The 18,434-nt window shown below is 40.9% G+C and overlaps 1 protein-coding gene across 1 annotated transcript in view; it reads right to left on the bottom strand.

Annotated features, from left to right (window-relative positions):
- PHACTR1 (phosphatase and actin regulator 1) overlaps positions 1-18,434 on the bottom strand; it is a 287,592-nt gene that overhangs the window by 108,511 nt on the left and 160,647 nt on the right. Inside the window, exon 5 of the mRNA XM_026047024.1 lies at positions 8,016-8,180. Coding sequence (XP_025902809.1) covers positions 8,016-8,180 — 165 coding nt within the window. The remainder of the gene's footprint in view (positions 1-8,015; positions 8,181-18,434) is intronic.

Genomic DNA, 18,434 nt, shown 5'->3' with positions numbered 1-18,434 from the left:
GTCCAGGTATTTTTTAATACCACCAAGGATGAAGACTGCACAGCATCTCTGGGCAACCTGTTTCAGTGCTCTGTTACCCTGAGACGAGAAAATTTTATCCTCATCTCTTTCCTAATAGGAAAGGGAGAGAGAGAACCAGCAGTGTTTTTTAGTCATGGGGATAATCTGGCCTTAGAACTGTCCACTATGGTTATGTATGTTTTCTGATCACAGACCAAATGTTCTGCGATTCTGTTTCGCTTTAAAATGCTTCTGTTTTCCCCCTACATCTTTAAGACCTTAAAAACCTGAAGAATAAAGACCAACAGTCTGAGAGATGGAAATTAATTTCCATGCTTCAAATGCAATCTAAAAATTAAAAAAAAATGCTTCTATATATTTTGTTATTAAATGAAAACATTCTAAAATAATTTGTAAAGCTTAGTTTGTGGAGGATTGTACATTCATGAGTCACTGAAATAGCAGCTGAGGATATACAACAATTTTTTACAGGAGTATGAGCTGCTTCCAGACACTCTAATTGTCTCTCCCCCAAACCAAATATTCTATTATTGCTAATTTGTTGGTAAAACACTTCTTGAAACGTCTCCAACTAATGCAATTCTCTAATCCGCACAACAAGCAGAAGCTTATGATATTAACAGCGTGTGCGTGGCATGTAGTCAAGCCTCAAAACGTGCTGTAAATTCTCTAATAGATTAATTGCATCGTTATATTATTTTAACAGGAATGCTTTGTTATAGAATTATGTCGCAGCATTACAGTTTGGGCGGCCTCATACAATCTTCACAGCAGCTGGAAATGTAATTAGCATAAAACCCAAACAGCCTCATTAAACATCCATTTTCGGTAAGACAGGACACACTGAAGGGCCTTGTCTCAAATGTTCCATTAAAGCAGTCCACAGAGCTGGCAAGGGGTTAGAACAGTCTCCAAATGCATTTTCAGTCCTGCTAAGCAAAGTCCACCACTTAAAGCCTGGAAATATGTTATGTAGCAGCCGTCAAGAAGGCAGAAAGATGCTGCTCTACAGTGGAATAAACACTCTGCCTTCCTGCCTCCCTCCTCCTGTTTTTGATCCAGGAGCTTCCACTTGGCAAGTCAAAGATAAAAACAGACAAATGCTAAAACTGCCTTCTGTGTAAAAATCATATCTGCATCTTCTGAACATAACTAAGCATTTGAATTCCTTTATTTAAAATGCAAAATCTGAAAATGGAGATGATTCAATCAGTTAAGAATCAGGGGTCACGCTGTGCTTGGCCTTGCTGTGAGAGTTTTATCTTACCATAAGCTTTGGGCTCTTAATCTAATTGTGTGGTTGAAAATGACCACTGGAGTCAGTGGTCATTTACCACCATTTACCAGTGGTCATTTACCAATACCTCTATGAATCTTTGGTTCCACCACATAGGATTGCAGAACATGGGAAAAAGAATGTACCTATTGGCCAGGCGTTATTAGACAAAAATTCAGAAGAAAAGAGAATCATAAAGTGTTTTAAAAGGCAGTCATTAATCTTGCTACCTAGTTTTGCAAACAAAAATATTATTTTCAAAGCAGAGTTAGAAAGTATAGAGAAAACAACTGCTTGGATAGGCATCTATGATCCAAGCATTTGGAAAACTTACCAAAATTTCCCACGTGGAAACTGCACCCCCAGGTTGCATGCTTAAAACTAAAGGCTTAGCAGGGAGATAAATAGGAGCTAGAGGAAGGGGAAGCAGACGAGTATGAGGCAGCAGGGGCAGAATCTTTAGCTTACACTTCCCCTTTGGATAATCAAGCCAATGTATAATATAAATAGTACAAATATTTTAACAGCTACTTAGACAGTTTAACAAGAAAAAAAACCCACGAGATGCAATCATTTTTAAAAACAGAAGGCAGCAAGAATGTTTAAGAGCAGCACTGGCAACAAGTTACTGGATTTCTAACATTTGGAATATTCTGGAAAGCGAAGTTCATAATATTTACCTATTGTAGTGAGAAATAATCAGCAGTAGGCATAAAATGATCTGGGAATGGTTTATGAATAACAGTTCCTCTAATTGCACAAATTTATCACTTCATTTTATTTTCTTCTTGTTATTAATCAAAAACATCCAAAGTCCTTGCCTGTAAGTGTTGCTAAATTTAAACATTTCCTCTGCTGACTAGGACACTGGATTTATAAAAAAAATTGGCACAAGAATTTTTATAGGCCACTTCTTTTACTCTGACTCCTATAACATCAAGCCTTAACAAGTGGAAAAAAAGAAAGTATTTGAGCATAAAGTGAATGACTATTTTAATACCACCTCTGCAACTGGAGCAGTTAATGGTTGCATGAAGTTTTGTTCTGGCACTCTTGATTTTTACCCTTTAAAGAACATGAGCAAGAATCAAAGTAAAACAAAAAACAAAAACCAGGATCATTATGGTTGAAAAAGGCCTTTCCGATGATTCATTTTGTGGCACTAGCCACATCACCAGGCTTCAGCCACTAAATTCAGTGCACACATATTTTGCTATTCCAGTAACAGAGCCATTGATAACAAGGGAAGTCTGTCATTCTGTGCAGGAAAAAGGATTGGAGCCCTGCTGTCCTTGGGCAGCAGGTCTACTAATCTGCTTGCCTTAAAAGTCTTAGTGTGCCAACCGAATAGTCTTCCAATTTTATCAAGTCCATAGTAATTTACCTTTTAGCTCTTCTTCTATCCCGTTCCACCAGTCCCCATTCCCAGGACTTCCCAGGCCTCATTTAAGAGGATTCTTAAACACCAACACCTGCAGTTTTACACCAAGCACATCAAGTGCTGAGGGAAGCAGGAGCTGGATGACAGCACTCAGTACAAGGCTGGAGAGCGACTGACCCAGGACACCCCATGAGAGACTGACCCATCCTCACTGCCCTGTCCAAGAAGTTTTAAGTGGTTATTTCTAGGAGGAAGATCCAAGATGTGAATGAAGAGAGTTTCCAAAGCCCCCAGGAGAAGCTGAGAAGCTGGATTTACCAGATCTCCCTTTTTTTTTCCTCTCGTATTGCTCACTGGCTGTCTTAGATAATCCTCTACTGCTCTTGTGGAGCTCTTTCTTTCAGTGGACTGTCTCTACTCTTACCAGCAATGTGAAATAGCAAAACAAAACACTTCTTCCTATTTAGACCTCTGAAAACAGGTGGTTTTTTTCTTTTTTTTTTAATGAAATCTTGTTAAAAAAAAAAAAACACCCATTGGTTCATAGCTGATATGGAAGATTCCAGTACAGATGGTTAATTTGGCAAATGCACAAGCAACTGAAAACAGACATTTCTTCTGGAAAGAAATATACCATTTCTTTCATTTATAGGGACCAAGTATTGCCTGTTGTGGTTAAAATTCAGCAAAAGTCTGGACCAAGCTGTTGGCTGTCTATGAATACAGTGATGATAGAAACAAAAACAACAACAACAACCCCTCCCCCCCAAAAAAAACACTTCAATAACACTTCAGTCAAATCCAGAATCCTCTCTACCCTTAAACTTCTCTGTTTCAGAAGACAAAGTGCATTTGCTCCTCCAAAAGGTAGCCAAAATATGCCACTTCATAAGCATGTGTTCAGCAGTGCAATGCAACAACGCACCTAGGAACAGTTTTCAAGTTCATATCAAGGCAAGCAGAACAAGATCAAGGTACTAAAAATGATGAAAAAGGGCTAGTTGAGGAGACCAGTTTGCTTTCTTGCTGTCTGCTTCACTGATGACAAGAAATCCTAGTGTGGTTTTAAAATCATTGTGCAGCCTGCGGGAACCATCCCTGCTAAGGAAACTTGTCCAGGCACAGAAAATTCACTGCTTCCTCCTAGCTTCTTGTGCCATAAGTTAGATTGCTTCTCATCATATAAAAGAAAAGCCCCATCAAGTGATATAATTTTGCCATTTAGAAATCTCACTGTACTCTCTAACCTTTGGCTATCAGTTTTATCCTACTGCTTATTGCTGTCAGGGACACTCAGCCCCTTTTGGCAATTAAGGTTTTCATACTTCCTTTGCGAGATGAATTTTTAAATGAGTTTGGAGAGAAAAAACACAAAAACCAAACACCTTGACTATAGCATGAATAACACTGTAGCTAAGTTTAATTTCTTTGTATAATTCCCTATATAACTTCATCATCAAGTGCATTTCTATTGTGCGGTGGGAGTTTCAGTGCCCATCAAAGAACTGCAAATAGGAGCTTCTGTGACAACAGGATTTGTACTCCTGGCACTGCACAGACTTTGTGCTGGCAAGGACTTCATTTCTGCCCAGGAGCAGAATTACTGTGAGCATTAATTGGGTTCCAGCCCCTGCTGGGACACGCTGATGCACATCACATGGTACCGGCTCCCTTCCTGTTCACTCGGAGAGCGAGTCTGCCGCAGATCGAGCCCGTCTGTCACTCCTGGGACGGGCTCTGAACAACCTCCTTGCGCTGAATCTTACACAGAAGCAGAGGTGTCTCAAACCAAGCCTCAGATTCAGACAGCTGTTGTGAGAGACCTGGGCTGATCTGATGTTTAATGTCCACAGCAGCCGACTATTCCACAAAGGGGTTTTTCCTACCTGCTCTTGTAGCTCCACAAAACATATGGTGATGACAACCCACACATAGACCAACTGCAAGTCAAAGGCATTCGATATCTGTGTCAGAAAACATTGTCCTCACTCAGGCAGAGTCAAACTATAAACCTTTCTACATGGTCGCTATAGGGCTATCAAACAACTTGGTGGTAACTTACTAATATATGAAGTATATGAAACATAGACTCACTCTTAACCTTCTGCTAGTCAGTGACAATACAATGCCAATCTTCAGAAATGAAGACAGAGGAGGGAGGCCTTGACATGTTCAGAAACCACAGTGTGAGCATTGCTTTGCCAAGAGGAACCATATATAACCATAATGTTCAGATTCATCATCATCCAAACTGCAGATTCTCCATCTCACTTTATGCAGCTATTGGGTATCAGCAAATGACTTTTCTGATTACCTAGATGGCTTTTTGCCCAGTGGGCCTCTACATATATTTTAAAGTAGCTCTTCTCTGAAAAAGAAATGATCCTTAACACAGAATTTTTAGTCTAATATGTAAATATATGGACGGCTACATGATGTTAGCACTTAAAAATCTGCAAAAAAAGCAGCTTTTCACCCTTAAGTATCAGTCTGTGTCTGTCTTTCTTCTACTCTTCTCCCAGGAAAAAAGGTCCTATTAATTTCAATGAAAGTTTCAACAGATAAGGTCATGCTTTTTGGTCCCAGTAATGTTACTTTTGACATTTAAAATAATTGAATCTATTGTTGCAGCAAATTAGAGGCTAAGAAAATACTTACATGAGTATTTAACTTTAATAATTAGTAGGAAATGCAGGTGGGAAAGCTTGGGTGCATGCCTACAGGATGCTAATGTGAGGTTTTTTTGAATCATCACATTTATCAGTGCACTAGAAGAAAATAAGACTGTATTAGAAAGTTTCATGCTGGCTCTCATTATGCCATCTTGTAGGCTTGTCCTTTGATTTATTATAAAAACTAAAGAAATTTTCTCAGTGCGACTGGAGGTATTAGATTACAGCTCATGGAAATTCTGGTAAAAAAATGGCATTTTTGGGGGTGCAGAATCTTTTATTTGACATATCCGGGCTTCAGCTAACACTGTGAAATTCCAGGGCTGGGGCTGGCTGGCTGTTCCCACGGGGTGGGATGATGGAAACCGTGGGCTCCCTAGCTCTGATATAGTCTAGGATCACATCTCTCCCAGCGGTTCCTGCAGAGCGCTCAGCACATTTGACATCCTTGTCAATTCTGCAGCAGTTATTAGCAGGCGAGCTGAGAAGAATACCAATTTTGCAGAGCAGCTGCAGGATACTGCTGGCTTACTAGAAATGAAAATTAAGAAGAAAAAAAATTGGTTTTGGATTCAACTCAGATCAAACTGCAATCAACAAACATTTCCTGCAAACTGGAGACCCTGTTTTTAAATTAATTCTCTGGGCACAGAAGTCCATTTCACAGGGGAGGACATGATATGCTGGCTTTTCTGGTAAACCTTCTTACTATTCTAAGGAAAAGAAATATATGTTTTTACTCTGGTTTTACTCACTGTGCCCTTCTGAAATGCTTTGGTAATTGAGGCAGAACATACAAATAAATAGTAGGGAGGCTGTTGCAGTGCTAAGCCACAGAAGCACAGAATGGTTGAGGTTGGAAGGAACCTTGGGAGATCATCTAGTCCAAATCCCTGCACAAGCAGGGACACCTAGACCACATGGCACAGGGTGGCATCCAGGTGGGTTTGGAAGACCTCCAGAGAAGGAGACTCCACAGCCTCTCTGGGCAGCCTGTGCCAGGACTCTTCGCAGTCAAGAAATTTTTCCTCGTGTTCAGGTGGAGCTTCCTGTGTTTCAGTGTGTGGCCATTGCCTCGTGTTCTACAGCTACTGAAAAGAGTCTGGCCCCATCCTTTTGACAACTTCCCTTAAGGTATTATCCACACTGATAAGGTCCCCTCTCAGGCTTCTCTTCTTTAGGCTGGACAGTCCAGTCTCTCTGTCTCATAGGGGAGATGCTCCAGTCCCCAAGTCCTGCACTGCTGTGGTGATGCTACTAGGTGTAACCAACCCTGAACACTGTCTTCATATTAGTTGCCACCAAAGCGTCCACATATCCAGAAGTGCCTGAGAGATGTAAGATTTTCACTGAATGCTGCACTATGGATACAGAACATTGAAAGACAAGGCATTTGCTTTGCTGGAACATGTCATTTTGGTGACAATAGCTTCCCAAATGTCAAGTCAACAAATTAGATCATCACTCAGAGTAATACAGCCAACTATTTCAATTTATTAGGCTTTGTCTGACAAAGCGGGGAGCAGCTTATACAGCATATAGTAAAGAATGCTGCTAGGTATGGAAACTGAAAACTCTTGTTCCTGCTTTCAACCATTACCTTATGCAAGAATTCACATTTATCTAAATGAGGTTTCTTGTGATTATGGATCATTTAAATAAGAATTGATGTGGGTATCAGAAGGTAAATGCAAGTTCTCCCTAAAAGCTTCCACTGTATAATAAGCAGGGCATGGTTGTATGTTTGGCTTCTGCTGGACTTAAAGATGCAAAATCTGCAGTGCTTGGTTTCTAGTCTAGCAAGAACAATTAGAAATCAGGAAATTAGAAGAAAACTCATGTGTTCTCACAGTCAATCTAGGCTCTGGACTGGCAGAAACACATACTCTAATTGTTAGTCATCATTGAGGAACACAGAAAAAAAACATTCTAAATAAATAAAAATGCCAAAAAGCTGAAAAACAACACCAAAAAACAAACAAACAAACAAACCAAAACCAAAAAACAACCAAAAAAACGAGGTATAAACCCAGCAAGTAAATGAGCACCCGGATCTGGGTTTCTGCGTCAGACCAGTTTATAATAATAATTAAAAAAAAATCAGAAAAAAAAGTCTTTTTCTTTTCTATTTTTCAAGTCTTAAGCTGAAAATGTTAAACAGAAACAGGACAGGGGAAGGAGAGAGATTTGCTTTTACTCAGAGAACCAATGACACGTCATTACTCTCCAATGGAACAGATTATTTATGGTTATGGAAGTTGCTTAGCAAAATGTCAAGTCTTTTGTTACATATTTTTCTTGGTCCTCTATTAGCACTTAGAGACCTTGAACGTGGCTACATCCTCCACTAGCTCTGTGCTTTTATACTGCCATTTCCTTTACTAATCTGCTAAATCTATTTCACAACATTTTTTTTTTCTGGGTTGTTGCCTCAGTCTAATCTCAGAACCTGAAAATGTGACTTTGGCAAGCTGCTTTGTCAGGTTTAGCACACAGAGAACTTTTTAGGAAACAGCTGGTAAGAAAATTAAGGATCTTTTGGATTCTGATATATCCCTGCCAGCCAGGTTTCAGCAGTTTTAAAAGCACATATAAGGTGGAGCTGCATTCCTGATTGCATTGACTTGCCATAAGATACATGAACCAACCCGACTGCGCCTATTACCTGCAGAAGTGTGCTTAAATTTTTCACTCTTCTTCTTCCTCCATTTCCAGGGCTTAAAGAGCCTCCCAAGGGTGGCAAATTTGCTCCTTCTTCTGATCGGAGGTGTGTGGGTTCCAGGGACTAGGGAATCTGAACGCATTGCAGCCAGTCTTTCCACTTCCTCTGCTGTAGTTTCCACACACACATAAAAAGAAAGAAAGAAAGAAAAAAGGGGGATAGATGTTTAATAAGTTATCTAAAAACAATACTCATAGTCAAAGTTTTCCATGTCGGCAGAGAACAGTTTAAAAAAATGGGGGAGGTGGAAGGAAGTAGTATTTATTATTTAAATGTTACTGTCTTTCCTTTCTAGTCGAATCAATGCTCTGCTGTAAGCACCCGTATTATGAATCAGATTGAACACCAACGTGGATTATTACACCAGTAAAGTCGTGATCTTCAACCCGTTGCTCTGCATAGCTATAGACAGCAGAGCCCACCCGACAGCCCACAATTTCCCCCAACTTAAAAATGTAAATTGCACAAATTTTTAGATATTATCTTGGACATTTTCAATATTAAAAGCAAACAAAAACCACTCCCCTCTTCTCTCCCCCAAACTGAAGGACTTAAATCTTCCTTCTGAGAGGAATACCTGCACAATTCAACGAGCATACAAGAGGGGATTTTTGAGGGAAAATCATGTAATTTCCCAAGCCTGTGCTCTAATGCAACAGTGCCAGTAAAACTAATTTTAATGGTTTGCACTAACACAATTTAGCTCATAAAGACAGGGCACAGATCTCCATCAGCCCCAGACTAAAGACAGTAGCCAGTGTTTCCAGTTCACCTGTAAAAGATGAGCACAAGATCAGTAACCCCGATAAGAACATTGAAGCTATGAAGGGATGGACATATCTGCTTGGATATCCTTGTGTGTTCTGATGGAAAATTTTCAGATGAAATGAATGCTGAATTTAATTTAGTTTTTGTGGAACAGCCAGAAACAAATCTCCTGCACAACGACAATTCCATTATTGAAGTTCCAAACTAGAAAGTTATTTGAGCTCCTCATGTTTTTTGCAAGACTGTTGTTTTTTTACTATTGCTTTCTTTTAAAAGAAACATGGACAACACAATTCTTTTTCCTCTAAAAATCTCTGTCAGATACAGCTGCCTAAAACTTTCCAGGGAAAAAAAACTAGTCAGCAACAGACAGCCATCACAAACCATTTCATAGGAAAGTGTTAAAAACAACAGTTTTCTGAGATAACAGGGAGACAGAGAGACATTTCTAAGCATCCTTTAGTTGCAATGAGAGCAAAGAAGGAAAAGGTGGTTGGGTCAAAGCATTTCATTGCCTTGCAGCAGTGCACGTGGTGCCAACAGCCTCTCTTCCACACAGCACCCTGTACCAGAGAGCATCCTAGGCAGGGCTGGGGACACACTGCACCAAGCCTGGAAACTGCCAAACAAACTGGGAGGGTAAAGAGCAGAGGAAATCAGAAGTTTCCTTTCACCTTCTTTTCTTCACTGTAACGTGCTGGGCTTTAAAAATCATACGGGGTATAAACCACGTAACCCTCCATGCAAGGAGCCTTTCCCTTCCTCCCTTTTTAAGGTATGTCTAGCTAAAGCACATAAGATCACTCCATAGTCCATGGCTGGGATTTTTTTTCAGAGATGCTGTTAGAGGCAGTGGGCTGGTCTTTCTTCCCCTCTGCTTGTTTCCTGGGGGAATAGGCGCAGCCCACAGAACAAACTGGGAATGACAAGCTACTGTTGCTAAATTAGGCTTTCTGAAACCTAAACCCGCAATGGAAATACCACATAACGCTTCTAGCTTGCTCACCCGCCCTCCTGTGCTCCTCCCTGAAGCACCAGTGCCGCTACGGAGGTCCCCTACAGCCACTGATCCTCAGAGCTCCCATGACTCCTCCTTGAAAGCAAGTCCTAACTGGCCAGGCCCACAGGAACTGAAATTCCTTAAAAATTCCTTCCCTCATAAGAGAGCTTATTACCCACCAGCTGTGCTCTCCCTGCCCCCAGGAAGGTTTACTCGCTCACAGCAAGCTGGGATGGATTCACGGTCAGGCAAAGCTAACACTGGAGTCAGAAGTAATTTACCCAAAGGGTGGGTTCATTACGAGCCAAAGAGTGTCAGAACCATTTCCATATTTTGACTATTCCTCCTTGAATCTGAGCATCTTGTCTCACACAGAGCTCTCCTGCACTCCAGGAGCCCTGCTGTGCCATGAAGAGATGATGTGGCTCTTCTTCAGCCTCGCCAAAACACACACAGCTCTGAGCTAATGCAAATAACAGCTTTTTCCCCCCCTTGCTTCAATTTTTTTTTACAAGGACTATCTCATTTTTCATGAAATAAGCTTTCAAAGACAGTGCTAATTCAAAGCATAATAATCACTGGCTAGGAATGAGCTACAATAACATAAAACCACACCAGTCTTAATAAAGCGAGAGTAAAGCCAGACTGCAGCGCAATAAGTAAAAGCTGTATTCCTGCATTCTTGCTTTCTGCTGCAGCTTTTGCTCGAGTTGGCCGGGTTTCTTCTGCCTTTTTGGCTCCTAATGACTATTGCCGAGCTGTGTGCTATGACATCCACTGCTGGCAGCAGGCTCTGTGGGCTGCTTTCACACCCTTGCTCTTCCCCCAAAAAAGATGGCACTTGCACGAATGCAAACCAACCCAGACCTGCACATTTATTGCTTTCAGAGTGAAAAGCAGTCCCAGCTGGATGAGTTTGCTGAACTGGGGAAGGCAAATGGCCATATGCATTAGTGCCTGCCATCACACTGCTCAGGTCTTCCATTTAGGCTGGTGTCACAAGCCCAAGATGATATTTATGGGACGCATTGCTGCTGATGCTCTCTGCTTTTGGGAACTTGTTCTGAGTTTATTCCAGAATCTGAAAGGTCTTGCAGAGGAAGTGTAGAGACGCTGCATAGTTCCAAAAAGACCTGCACCCCTGGCAAGAAGGAGATGTGCTTCCCTCTCTATTTTATGCATCCAAACTGTCATCCCGGGATAGCATTGGTGAAAGTAAATGTAACAGCTTTTAATGGGCTGCTTGGTTATGAGACAGTTCTGAAGATTTTACTGTAAACCTCAAAGTATTTGAAATTCATACAGACTTAAGGGCTTAAGCAAGATTCAAGTTTTTCATTAGAAAAAGCACCACAGATCATAAATCCTATTTTGCATTCAAGTGATTAAAAGATTTTTTTCATTGTTACAACATACTACAAAGACTTTAAAAGCTGGAAAATATAAAAGGTATTTTCTTATCTTCTTTGGAAGGTACGCCTGGGTTTTGGCTTATTTATTTTGGCTTTATTTTCAAATTTGTTTCTAATGATCTCCTATCATAAGGTTTCATTTGAGCTCTACACCATTAGAGCTACACACAGACATTAGACTACACACAGACGTTGCTTTGAAAGCTCTGCTCAGCACAAGTAGAAGGGCCATATGTCTTTTTGACACAACAGTAAACCAGAACAGCTACTCTAATTGCTGAGCACTTACCTGAACACTGTCAATTAAAAAAAAAAAAGGGAAAAAATAAAAAGTGCATATTCCTTTCAGGAAAATGTATCCTTCTCCACTCTTCCATTATCATCTGTAGTGTTATTTCCCTTTAATTTCCCTTTGCACCTGGAATTATTTTTCATCAGCCCTCCCTCTACTACTTGAATTGCCAGGCAGGGCTGATTCCCTCTTTGGTTGACAACTGCTCCCACTGGACGGATGCATTTGCCATTGCAAAAATGTCACCAAATGGGGTGGCGTAGTCTGTTCATGAGCCATGAAGAGACTGTCAGCACCTCAGCTTTGTATCTCAGCAGTGCTCACACATTCCAAATTGTTGATGCTTATTACCACTTCCCTAGTGCGTGTTGCTTTACAGCATACCTGTAAACTGAACCTTGTATCATTTACATTTGCCCCTTTTGGTAGATACTCGATCACGCTTTGGCACCACATTCTGCTGTTTTACAGAGTACGTGTCTCTCTTGCTGGAAGAGAAGTGCAAAGAATAGCTTTAGAGGTCTAATCCCTTTAGGACCCTGCTATTGACTTCCCCCACACTTTGACGTAAAAGGTTAATTATTCATGCTGACTGCAATCTGAAAGCTGTGTTTTAACCTCTGAAAACCGCACTGTATTGCAAGCATCCCTACGTATTTACTGATACAAAATTTCTCCAAAAAATGTGGGTTTTTTTTGTAAGATGTAACAAAAGAGCCTTATGAGATTATGTCATTAATAGCTACATAATCTCTTCCTACAAACCTTGTAATTATAGAAAATAGGGATTATTAGGTTTGACTAGCATCAGCTGTTTTGTCTGTCCTTTACCGCTCTTATTACTCACTCCGTTTTTTATCTTGTATCTGTTTATTGCATATAGATTTAGGGCTAAATCCACTAAAGAGTGCTACAGCTCTAAAATTTTGAGTGCCTGGACATAGGGATAGAATCCAGAGATCTGCTCCAGGCATCAATATGTGGAGACTCAGCTGCTCCAAAATGGGATCCAGAACAACCCTCAGAAGTGCAGTGCAACCAAAGGGCAGCCAGGAGGAAAATGGCAGGGGCAAATCTCACTTTTCCTAAGGATACAAGAATGCAATTACACACATAACCGGAATCCTTGCCTTGGGCAGCAATTCTACCTTGAAAAGAAGGGAACTCTTTCCTTTCCTAAAAGGCCCACAGGGAAGAGGTGCACAGCTTGTGCTTGCAATTAAGCAGAAGAAGTGGGATGGAAGCGGATGGCAAGGACTTTTGTGCCACTGCTAGACTACGTGTTTAGGAGAATCACAGGATCACTCTTATCCCACATCTCCCAGTTGCGTTGGTAACAGTAGCACACGTCACGATGCAATCCCTGATGGGAGTGCTCTCCATCTCTCCTACTAAAACTGTGCCATTGTAAGGCAGAATTCCAAACCTACTGTCTGAAAGAAAACACGAGCAGAGGCATGGTCAGGGCACACATCTGTGAGCATAAAGGGGCTTCTTCTGAGCCTATTTCTGGTCTTTACCTTGGATTAAATAATCCTGACCATTTGTGCATGAAGGAGAATAAGAGAGGGAAAGTTGCTTCCTCTCACTGTCACTTGCTTTTACTTCTGGTATTGGATATCTGTGTCATGAGGGGAGAGAGGAGGTAATGCACTACAGCTAGATCCCCTCTCCAGAAAGCAGAAAGAATGGAGGGGTAGACGGAGGCCAGCTATCAGAGCTGGCTGGTCACACAGCTATGCTCCATCCTGTGAAGAACTAAATAACTGGCATAAATAACTCATGTTCTAGGGTAAATGGCAGGCTTCGAGCAGAATTTCCTGTCTAGGGCATCACCCCTAAGATGTCCTCATACTGCAGTCACAGCCCTTGTGCTAAAAACTCTATTACAGAACAAATCTGCCCCTTCCTAAGCAACCCTGACAGAAAGAGGTTCTTGGAAAGCCCCAGACCGTCACGTGTAACCTGCAGTGGAACAGCCTTGAAGCACAAACACATGAGGACCTGAATGAACCTGCATGCAGCCTATTTAGCTTCTGAGACTGAAAACAAACCTACAGGAAGATAGCACTGACCTGCCTAGTGACACTTGGCTCTGGCCCCTAGCACACAGTGTTAGAAAAATAAACCTCTTCTTTAAACCTCCTTAAAACCTATTCTGCAGTGTCTACAAGAATGAAATTAAATCTCACAACTGCAGAAAATTCAGGGGAGAAAGTTGAACATGAGTCATACCCACAGGACTATTTGCAATTGAGGGCTCTTGCATTATGTGCAATGAAAGAAATGCTACAAGGTAAAACAGCTTGAAGGGTGTTTGTGACCGTCACTTCCAAAGCGGGCAGCTCTCGTCAACACCACCAATAACTGGCCCAAAAAATGTAGGCAGTGCTGAACACTGGTTCAGGGCTCCCCGCTGCATCTCTACGTGCATGTGTTGTTCAAAGACAGAGGCAACCCTGACTGTCTTTGAGTCATTCCTGACTGACCAAACCTAGATTTAAGCCTTATCATAGCAAAAGCTCTTTGTGAAATCCAAGACTATGGAAGACCAAGAAATGTATCTTCCTTAAGGCAGGTCTTCCAATGTTGAGTGTTCAATAAGAAAAAATCAAACTCTTAAAATAAGGAAAACAGAATTGAAACCCATGTATCTTCAAGAGATGCGGAGTTAGTTCATCATATTTTTTTCCTGCTTTTTGTTTCAATGAAGGACTTGATACCTTAAAGTTGATCAAAATTGATCTGCTAGGCTTCTGCTACCAGCTGATGATTTTCCTAACTGCCATTTAGATGGATACAGGCACACTTGCTCATATTGCTCAGTACGTTGCTCATCAGGCCCCTTAATGAGAATCAGTGGGAAGTTCTCCCTGAGTAAATGGCTCGGCCTTTGAGAAAATGGACAACCAACTCTAAATGCTGTCTGTTTATTTTGAGAAAGCCTGGAAATAAATATTTAAATATTTAAATAAATATTTCTGAGGAGAAATAAAATATTTCTGAGGAGACTTTTAATCAACTGAGCAATTTCTGATCTTTATCTTCTGAAGTTCTCCTAAGTAGAAGAGTAATAATTTTATTTTCTTTTACGGAAAATGTGGTCTTTACAAGACATACCTTTAGATTATTTGGAACCCTAAGAGGGGTATGCCCTCTTATTAAAAGTAATATGTTCTGGAAATGACATTACAAGCATTAAACATAGCAGACCTTCTAAACACAATGATATAATTTTACCACTATCATTACCGAGATAAAAAAAAAGAAAAGTTTTTAATTACTATCACGGCCAGGAGAAAAGGAACAAAGTGACTACTTAGAGCTAAGAAGTTCAAACCATTCCCCTGTAATCTCTACATTACTTCTCTTGGGAAAAATAAAATTCTATTTCTGTTCTTTAAAGGATTTGATAGGAAGTTGGCCAAGAGGAAAAGAGTAATTATACCAAATGGCACATTTATAATGAGCCTGAATGCGAGCTAAAAATAAAAAAAGAATCCCTAACAACCTTAACAAAAATTATGTTTCACTGGGCTCTGAAAAGAGACAGCCTGTTCAGGAATTAAAATGAAGGACCATAAATTCATGCTTTGTGTGCCTAGGTGTAGATACAAACAGCCTGTCCTAATTGTTACTACACCTAGCGGGAATTCTTTTGTTGATTCAAAGGAAGGTTAGTTTAGACCCTTAGTTGTGGTGGAATTTCAGTTTAGGTCCCTATGGCAAAGCTTTAAATTTCAGAGTTGAATACTCAGACGGAGGAAAAATGCCCACGGCTCCTTTAAAATCATGAATACAGCATGGCGGGCTGTTGGCAAAAATACCCAGGGTATTTCTGTGTGGTTTTCACAGCTGTGATTTCACTTCTTTTGCACCCACTCTTTTTAGCATTAAGTTCTAGGATGTTTCATGGTTGCTGTGCTCTGCAGGTTGCTATTCTTGCTCTTTAGGCAGAGGAAAGCCTCTGGTTTTAGTTCATTCTGGCTGCTCTGGACAGTATAGAACTGTCTACCCTTAACATATGATGGAAGCAATCAGGTAATCAAATTGCTCTATCCACCTAAGAGACGTTACACTCAGAAAAAGAATCTATGCTCATAGCATTAACTTCATGAATAATTCCAAATACAGCAACCAGAAATAGCTCAGAAAACAAGAAAGTGCTTAAATCAGAGCTAAGGGGGAAAAAATACTACGGGGGGGCAAGAAAACAGTAACATTGAAGAAGCTACTGAAACAGTTCCATTACTTCCATGCATGGAAATAATGTTAGCAGAGACTTAACAGATTAAATCCTCACCATACCAAAGTGGATGGCAAAGGTCACAAGGAGTAGGATTCCCTTCCATAGCCATCTAGGGGCTACAGTCTTGGGAAACTGGGGTATATTTTGTCCTCAGGTTTATCATAACAGCCTCATAAGTTATGACAAAATATGTCCTTCTGCTTTTCACATGAGCCCATTAATGAGACGAGCATGAGGGGGCAGGGAAGATGACTACACTGTGCATGGTGCTGTGGACTGGTAGGGTGCTGGAACTTGCCTTCTTCTGGCCAAAGGCTTCTTTTGTAAAAGAGACCTTTCCTGGAAGCTGAAGTTCACCTAGAATAAAACAAATCGGCAGAAGAGGATTTACAGCATGGCCCTAACGAGAGCCTTTCTTTGTCTCTGGGAAGGACTCTTTTCTGCAGCATTGGAGGAAGGAAACCAGGGCTGGGCACTGTAGAAGATTCAGGCAGGGCTCGCCAGCAGCTCTCCATTGACACGCTGGGCACCCTGTCCAGAAAATCTGATAGTCCACTTCACTTTGCAACACTGCGAGGTTCCCAGCAGATTTCATTTCAATATATAAATAGGACAAAGCCTCAACAAAAAATTGACATTCCTTACAATAAAGCAAAGCTCTCATTTTCCAGCCTTTCATGGCTGACACCAGACAATGTCTAAGCAACTAACTGATGAAACTGGGAGGAGATCTGATCAGTATGTACAAATACCTGAGGGGAGACTGTAAAGAGGATGGAGCCAAACTCTTTTTGGTGCTGGCCAGTGACAAGACAAGGGGTAATGGGTATAAATTGAAACAGGAGGTTCCATCTCCACATGAGGAAGAACTGTGCGGGTGACAGAGCCCTGGCACAGGCTGCCCAGGGAGGCTGTGGAGTCTCCTTCTCTGGAGATCTTCCAAACCTGCCTGGATGCCGCCCTGTGCCCCGTGCTCTGGGTGTCCCTGCTGGAGCAGGGTGGGTTGGACTAGAAGATCTCTAGAGGTCTCTTCCAACCTTGAACATTCTGTGCTGTGCTGATTCTGTGAAATCTGACTTCCTCAAACCATAAAATTTCCTGTCCCAAAGTTATCAAGCTACCTGCTGCCCAGCAGATTAAAAACAAACAACAACAAAAATCAACAACCCCCCCAAAAAAACCCCTCAACATTTTTGAGCATTTTTGACAATATAATTGCCTGTCCCCACATAATGGGGGACATTGTTCTCAGTTTTAGGTACTGAATTCTTTTGGACAAAGTATCTCCACAGCATTATTGGAGTATCAGAGACTAGTTTCTATCAGGCCCTAGTGAAGCTCAAACTTGCACGTACCCTTGTCAACTAAACCACAGTCTTTGTCACAGAATCATGATTTTCAAAAACCTCTTTAAATGTTTGCTTTGAAATCTGCAGTTCAGAGCTCGGCCTGAACCATGACATCCTGGACAGGATTCCAACTTCACAAAGTCTGTGACGGTGCTCAGAAGGATGGACTTACCCAGCACTTTCTACAAGGGAGGAAACAAGTTGAAACAAAACTGATGAGCTCCCAGGGCCTGAGAGCACCAACATTTGTGAAAACCCTGAAATGAACGATTATAGCAGGTAAAGAAGAGCACCTTCATTTCTCTACTAAACCCAGGGAATAGCTTATGGCTGCTGACTTCTAAAACTAGGATCCACCTACCCTGTGAATCTTCATTTCTTATTGTATTTGTCATGCAAAGACCCATTGCCCAAAGATGATTGAGGGATCAAAAAGCAGTGAAAATATATCTAGAAAAATTGCTTTTCGGAACTCATATGCAATGTCAGGATAGAAATTAGTGAACTCACACATAGTCTTACTGCTTACTGAATTTGCTGTTCTGTCCATTTATTTTCTTTAAAGCCTATGGGTTTGAATGCACATGGTGTTCATAAAGAAAATGACATTTCAATCAGATAATAAGAAATGCACAGAAAGCCAGGCCCACATTAGTTTCCATGAATACTTTATTAGAGGTATTTCAAAGAACGCAGACAAAACTGCCCTCCCTTAGCTTAAAGAGGTGCATAAGCAGGAGAAAACTCAGAATTTCCTTGGGTTCCAACCTGCTGATACATGCCTTTTGTATAACCCTTTTGGTTAAACTCCACATTTCAAAGATGCCTATCTGATAAACCTGGTATATGGGTACAGGAACCCTCTGTTTTGCTAAAGCATGGGAAGAGGAAAGAGAGAGGGTCTTTCTATAAGCTTCTGGTGCAAAGAGCTGCAACTATCCAACCATCCACATGTCCACGCATTTGCATTGCTGACCAATGAGGCTGACCATTGTAACTTTTAGGAGTATTCAGATTTTAGGCATACTGGAAAGTCAAATGAGAAAAATAGGAAGCTCTAAAGTTCAATGCTTTAAAGCATTTCACACACACCCTTTATATCAATTCAATTTCAGCTGATGCATAAGAATCAACATTTGTACTTTTTTTTTTTTTTTTTTAAATTTACTTTAATGAAAGAGAGGCAGGATGACCACATCTTTATGTTGAAAATTTCATTGGTCCTGTGCTCGTGCCAGATCAGACAGTATCTAAAAATTAGAAATGTCAAAGCAACTGCACCCAAAGCTTGT

The sequence above is a fragment of the Nothoprocta perdicaria genome, unplaced genomic scaffold (assembly GCF_003342845.1).
Source record: "Nothoprocta perdicaria isolate Ctin4 unplaced genomic scaffold, notPer1 scaffold_47, whole genome shotgun sequence".
NCBI classification, from domain to species: Eukaryota; Metazoa; Chordata; class Aves; order Tinamiformes; family Tinamidae; genus Nothoprocta; species Nothoprocta perdicaria.
This window is presented reverse-complemented; position numbering and strand designations above follow the sequence as displayed.